This window comes from Podarcis bocagei, assembly GCF_964188305.1.
Source record: "Podarcis bocagei genome assembly, chromosome: 7".
Taxonomy (NCBI): Eukaryota; Metazoa; Chordata; class Lepidosauria; order Squamata; family Lacertidae; genus Podarcis; species Podarcis bocagei.
In genome coordinates this window covers 32,691,582-32,697,581 of record NC_138132.1, presented here as the reverse complement: position 1 = coordinate 32,697,581, position 6,000 = coordinate 32,691,582, and the positions used below count along the sequence as shown (strand labels likewise).

The 6,000-nt window shown below is 41.8% G+C and overlaps 1 protein-coding gene across 1 annotated transcript in view; it reads left to right on the top strand.

The window, feature by feature from the left end:
- The first annotated feature begins 896 nt into the window (after nucleotides 1–896).
- The window catches only part of COL9A2 (collagen type IX alpha 2 chain), a 50,471-nt gene continuing 45,367 nt past the window's right edge, over nucleotides 897–6,000 (top strand). Inside the window, exons 1-2 of the mRNA XM_081200046.1 lie at nucleotides 897–1,108; nucleotides 4,561–4,635. Of these exons, the coding sequence (XP_081056172.1) occupies nucleotides 1,037–1,108; nucleotides 4,561–4,635 (147 nt within the window). The 5' untranslated portion in view covers nucleotides 897–1,036. The remainder of the gene's footprint in view (nucleotides 1,109–4,560; nucleotides 4,636–6,000) is intronic.

Here is a 6,000-nt window from a genome sequence, read left to right as displayed (position 1 = left end):
AGCAGTTAATGAATAGCTAAACATAGCTCTGAATGGGATTGGTACAGCCTAGTCCGCTGTACTTTACTTTCTTTCAACCAGAGGCGGGAGATGACAAAGGCCTGTTCCATAGGATTTTGTAATAAAATAAAATAAAATATTTTGGAGTTGTGGAGTTTTAAATGCGCAGTTTATTTAAATCACAGTAATTTACAATTTAATCTAATTTAATTTAAATGAATGCCTTGTGGTACTTGTTTATTTAAATAAAGATTAAAAATACCCCTTTGCATGATTTTAAATTGCCATTTTGAGTTCACCCCCCTCATCACCAGTGAAAATTCATTTAAAAAACAATAATAATAATTTATTATTTCTACCCCGCCCATCTGGCTGGGTTTCCCCAGCCACTCTGGGTGGCTTCCAACAAAAGATTAAAAATACATTAAAACATCAGTCATTAAAAACTTTCCTAAACAGGGCTTCCCTAAAAAAAGCCCTCAGTGTCTTAGTCAAACAATTCCTGGAAGGCCACAGGTTTCCCACCTCTGTGCTAAGGAAAATAATAATAATAATAATAATAATAATAATAATAATAATAATAATAATAATAATAATAATAAAAAAATAAATATTTATACCCTGCCCATCTAGCTCAGTATCCCCAGCCACTCTTCGCAGCTGCCAACAAAAGATTAAAAATACATTAAAACACCAGTCATTAAAAACTTCCCTTAAACAGGGCTGAATAATGAATGTTTTATACTTTCCCACAGTCCAAGAGGAGACAAAAGGGCAAGATGCCTACAGTAATTTCCCTTCACCTGGCCCATGAATTCCATCTTTGAGGCCAGCTCCTCTCGTCTCATATGTCAGTGGGCTGGGAGGGGAGTTCCCAGTCAGGTCATTAACTCCCCTTTCACCAAAATACTACATATTAATGACCCACCATCTCCTCCTTTCTGCCTTTCTCTCTGCTCCTGTTGGATCTAAAGATTTAGTCATTCACGGGCTGGCGGGCCCCCACTTTTCATCCAGCTAGCCTGAAGACCTCGATATGGCTAGTTTTTTGGGCAGCCTCAAATTCTGCCTTCTCCTCCAAACCATCTCTTTCTCCGTGACACAATTCGTAAGTTTCCTTTTTACCTATGATTCTACTGGAAAATGTCTAGGTGTGATCCAGATGGGGTGGGGGGGGTGGGGGCCTTGAAAACAACAAAACTTGTTTGCAGTTTGGGATCCAGTGCTGGAGGACAATGTCTGAATAATTAGTTTTAATACACTATCTTTTCTTGCAAGCTTAAAATAATGAGGGGAACTGGCACAGCTTGATTGTTGGGGTTATAAAACATACTATTTTTTCTTTTTCTTTGGTTGGGTCAGGGAAGGAGAGAAGTGCTTTCCTTTTACTCCTGGCAAAACTGTTTTTTGTTGTTTTCAGGGGTCTCCCGGTGCTTCTGCACAGAGACTCCTGGGGAATTTTACTCCCTGGAAGTGAACAGGGAAGAGATCTGTGGAAGAGATTTGTGGAAGCAATGTTGTAAGAAGCAAAACAAAAGTGATTTCAGATGTCTAAAAGGGATCTTGCATTATACCATTATATTCAGTAGGGTGGTAGTAAGTATTATGGCAGGAAATGTTGCCTTTTGTAGGGACCTGGACAGCTGCGGAAAAACATCTTGCCTTTGGGATTAAAAAGTACTTATGTGGATCTGTCTTTTGGGGCAAAAGATGTGTTATTATTATCCTGATCGTGATGAACAGGATATGTCCAGCAACCGGTACTCTCTGCAGACTGCAAACAAAAGGAGCTGAAGAAATTTGGCTGGTCATCTGATGATGGCAATGGGATGTATTAAAATAAAAATCCAAGTCCTTGGTCAATTCTGAAAAGAAAAAGAAAAACAGTTTTTGAAGCAGAAGATAATGCTTTGAGTTATTTGGTGGTGGTGGTTGGAAAGCCCTTGATTTGCTGAATATTGGGTCTCACCTTAGGGACAGTGACATGCAGTCAGAGATACATGCAGTCCTTTCTACAACTTCTTTTTGGTTTGGAAAAGAACACAGGACCTTAACACAGAGAAACTTTTGCCACCCTTTTTGAGGGACAAAGGGGGCTATTCATTCAGCGAATGCCTTCAGGAAGCTTCCATCCCCAGTGACTGCAAAGCTGGTATTTTATAAGTTCAATGCCTTATTTAGGAACATGTACATATATTATTTGCATCAGTCCAGACGCTACAATGTCACATTTTAAAGTAAAGAGAAGTGGGGGAAATAAAGCCAGAAGCCTCAGATTGCTTTAGCATGTGACTGGACTGCTTTGTTTTACGTAGTTCCAAGGTTCACAGGGGCCTGGACTCAATTTGCTGTATTCAGTGCTTTTTTCTGGGGGGATGCATATCCCTAAACATTTTGTGAATCTTTGTACTCTTGTCCATTTACTGTATTTATTTTCCCTGATTTGAACTGTAAAATGGTGATTTTCTTGAGTCAAAATGAGGGTACCCCTAAACAATTTTAAAGAAAAAAAGCACTGGCTGTAATCATACATGGAGACGTTTAAGATTATCCTTACTAACCAAACCACCTAGTAAAACTTCAGACAGGAATGCTTTGTTTTATTCCAAACAATGTCAGTCTAATCATCTAACATCCAAACCCTTAAATAAGAATACTGGTTGATCTAGCAAAATGTAAGCACTTTGAAATCTCATTGATTTCAATGGAATGTATTTACTATGCATATGCTTAACCCCACTGAAATCAATGGAACTGCAAAGTGCTTACGTTTATCATTCCCTTAGCATTTATTGTTGAAAGCACTTCACATACTGAAACTCAATCAGCCTTACTTACTTATTATTATTACTTGCTATTATTTATAGCATGCCATCATTGGGGCAAAACACAGGCCAACCCCAGACAGCTATAAATATATACCAAAGGACCTGTGCTTTCATAGTAGCTCCTTGTTTTACACAGAGTAGTAATCTTGGGCTGACTTATTACTGTCTGTATTCAGGTATGCAGCTATCTATTCAGAGAAATTATGTACTGAACACATTAGAATGTGATTCATTCATATGCTGGCAAATTCAGGTTGTGCATTTAAAGGCGATTTGGCGCTCTTGTGCAACAAACCTGCTTCGCCCGAAAATTGGGTGTTTTGCAATAAAAGAATGTGAGGGGGAAATGGACTAGAAAATGTGGGATAACACTTGATGCAATGTCATCTAACCTACCCACGAACAAATTGGGATGAATACTCTGGAAGCACCCTAAATTATTTTAGAATTTTAAAGGAATTTGAGGTACCAAATTCAACCAGAGTTCTGCGCAACTTCTGCATGTTTGTTCAAGCTAGTTTTAAAATCGCACAGAGCCTGTAATTTAAAGCACACCAAAGTTGCCTTTGGGTATGTGGAGAACAGATAATGGAGAAAAATGAAAGCAGCAGAACACATCACGAAAGCCAAATTTTGCAATTTGGTGGTGGGGGAGAGGATTTGACACACAAGAAATGCAGTGCCACCAAATGGCATAGAAATGTTCTGGTTCTTCCTTACCCTTAGAAACATGTGATTTGTGAGTTATTTTATCTGCAGTAGCCAGGGTTCACATATTCTTTTACCGCAATGAGAGGCTTAAGTCCTGTAATGTCTTCCGTTTTGGGGCCAAAGATGTTCTCGCTGCCGCCAGCATCCTCCTAAGAAGTTCCTTAGATTGGAGAGTTGCTGTCTGATCTTCCCGCAAATTCCAAAGGCCAAGTTGCAGAGAAACTTGAACAGAGCATTTAAAATTTGTTGATATTACTTAAAAAATGTCAGTCCAAAATTTGGATGCCTGAGGGCATTGCCGCAGTCCAATTTATGAAGCTGTATGTGTTGGACAAGTAAGCAGCTGAAGCCAGTGATTCATATTGAGGGGAAATTTCATTGAGGCCAAATTCCGTGCTGTCTTAAGATCCTGTGTCCAATTCTAGAACACCCTGAGATCTGAGAGGAAAATGAGGAGGAAACAAGATCTATTTGCCTTTACCTGGTTGATCAAAAGGGCTTCAAAGCTCCAGCCAAACCTTTTTCTTTTTCCAAACAAAATTTTGTCTGTCTGTTGTTGTCCTTTTGCATCTTACCATTACAACAACCCTGCAAAGTAGTTCAGACCAATAGATGGTGCTTAGTCTAAGGTTGCTCAGTGATTTGCCTGCCTGCTTGAGGATTTTAACCTCAAATCTCCCAGATCTATCATGATCTGTACCATACCCCTTATTGTCACCCTGCTTCTCAATGATTGGCTTCACCTATTTTCAACTGAATTTTTTTGTTTTTTGCTCAGGCATCGGGGGGAGGGGGGCTGGAAATCTGTCTGCCCTTCCCAAGGCTTCAGGCACACTCCTATCCACACCTCTGTTTTGCAACCCAGCTCTCCAGGGAAGAGGTTGAGGCTTTCAATCTTTGGCTTCTCTGGGGTTGTGATGTGGTTGTGGGACAAGCTCGCCCAGCTTAGTTGGTTCTTGGTTTTCGGTGACCTTTTTCTCCACCAAAATAACTTTGCTCCTTGTTTGATTTCTCTCCTTAGCAAGGTCCTCCAGGAGAACCTGGACCACGAGGGCCCCCGGGTCCGCCAGGAGTGCCAGGCGCTGACGGCATTGATGTAAGCACACCGCACAGGAACCTGAGCAGCAGAAGGGATGGTGTGTGTGTGGGGGGGGGGAGAGATGGTTTGGGTACAAAAGAAGGCATTGTATACAGGATCCCAGGTGCAGTGCCCATCCAAAAAGGCTAGAGGGAGCCAGTGGGCTTTGCTTTCTCAAATCTGATTTACAGTACAGACCAGAATCTGATTCATCTCTAAGTGGTATAGTGGTACCTCGGGTTACAGACGCTTCAGGTTACAGACTCTGCTAACCCAGAAATAGTACCTCGGGATAAGAACTTTGTTCATGATGAGAACAGAAATCACGGCGCGACAGCAGCGGGAGGCCCCATTAGATTAAGTGGTACCTCAGGTTAAGAACAGTTTCAGGTTAAGAACGGACCTCCAGAACGAATTAAGTTCTTAACCCGAGGTACCGCTGTATTCTCTTCCCGCAATAACACCATATCACCATATGTGGGCTTATCTTTAAAAAACATTCCCTGGAACGCTGGGGAGAGCTATGGCTAGAGTGGGAATGTTCATTCATTGGCTTTATGTATCAGCATTGCCTTTTCCTGGGGAGGGGGGTGTTGGGCTCCTGTTATTATTTCGAAGCTGCCTAAAGGAGTTGGCTGAGGGGAGATGGATGTGGTGGGATAGAAGGGATGGAAAAATGTAAACTGGGGCGGATGGTGATGATGTGGAGGGGAATCTGTTCTATGATGCCATGATCCTATGGGGTGGGGCCTAATCCAAGTCTTCCACCCCCTTGCTTGTAACTCTTAGCACGCTTATGTGATTCTGAGATTGCAGTGCAAACTCAGAACAGGATATTTGGATTGCCCATTGGTAATACAGGCACCTTTGATTTCCAAGTGTAAGTTTCTAGTCCTTATGGCTGCAGACAAAAAGCTTGGAGGGGGTGAAATTGCAGTTGCCCAGGGCGTGAGAGGACTTCCAGTACGCAGTTCTGGAGTCTTAGTGCCTTGGATGCAATTTTTGACTCCCTACCATGGTGGCTGTTTGTGGTTCTTCCCTTCTCATGGACCCATCTCTAATTTCCATCTCTTAATTTTAGAGTCTGTACAGGTGACCATAACTCATAACCATTCTGGCTTCTGAGATGCACCAAGCCCCGCAGCCCACAGCAAGCAGTGTGGCATGTTTCCCCAGCAATCATATGGACTAGACACTTTATTTTAAAAGAAAACAAAACTTAACACTTTTGCATTGGCCTCTACATACTCTCAGTTTGTGTGCCAATTTTTCTAATAATGCAATACCCCACACCAGGCAGAGGCAAACTCGGCCCTCCAGATGTTTTGAGACTACAGTTCCCATCATCCCTGAACACTGGTCCTGTTAGCTAGGGATGATGGG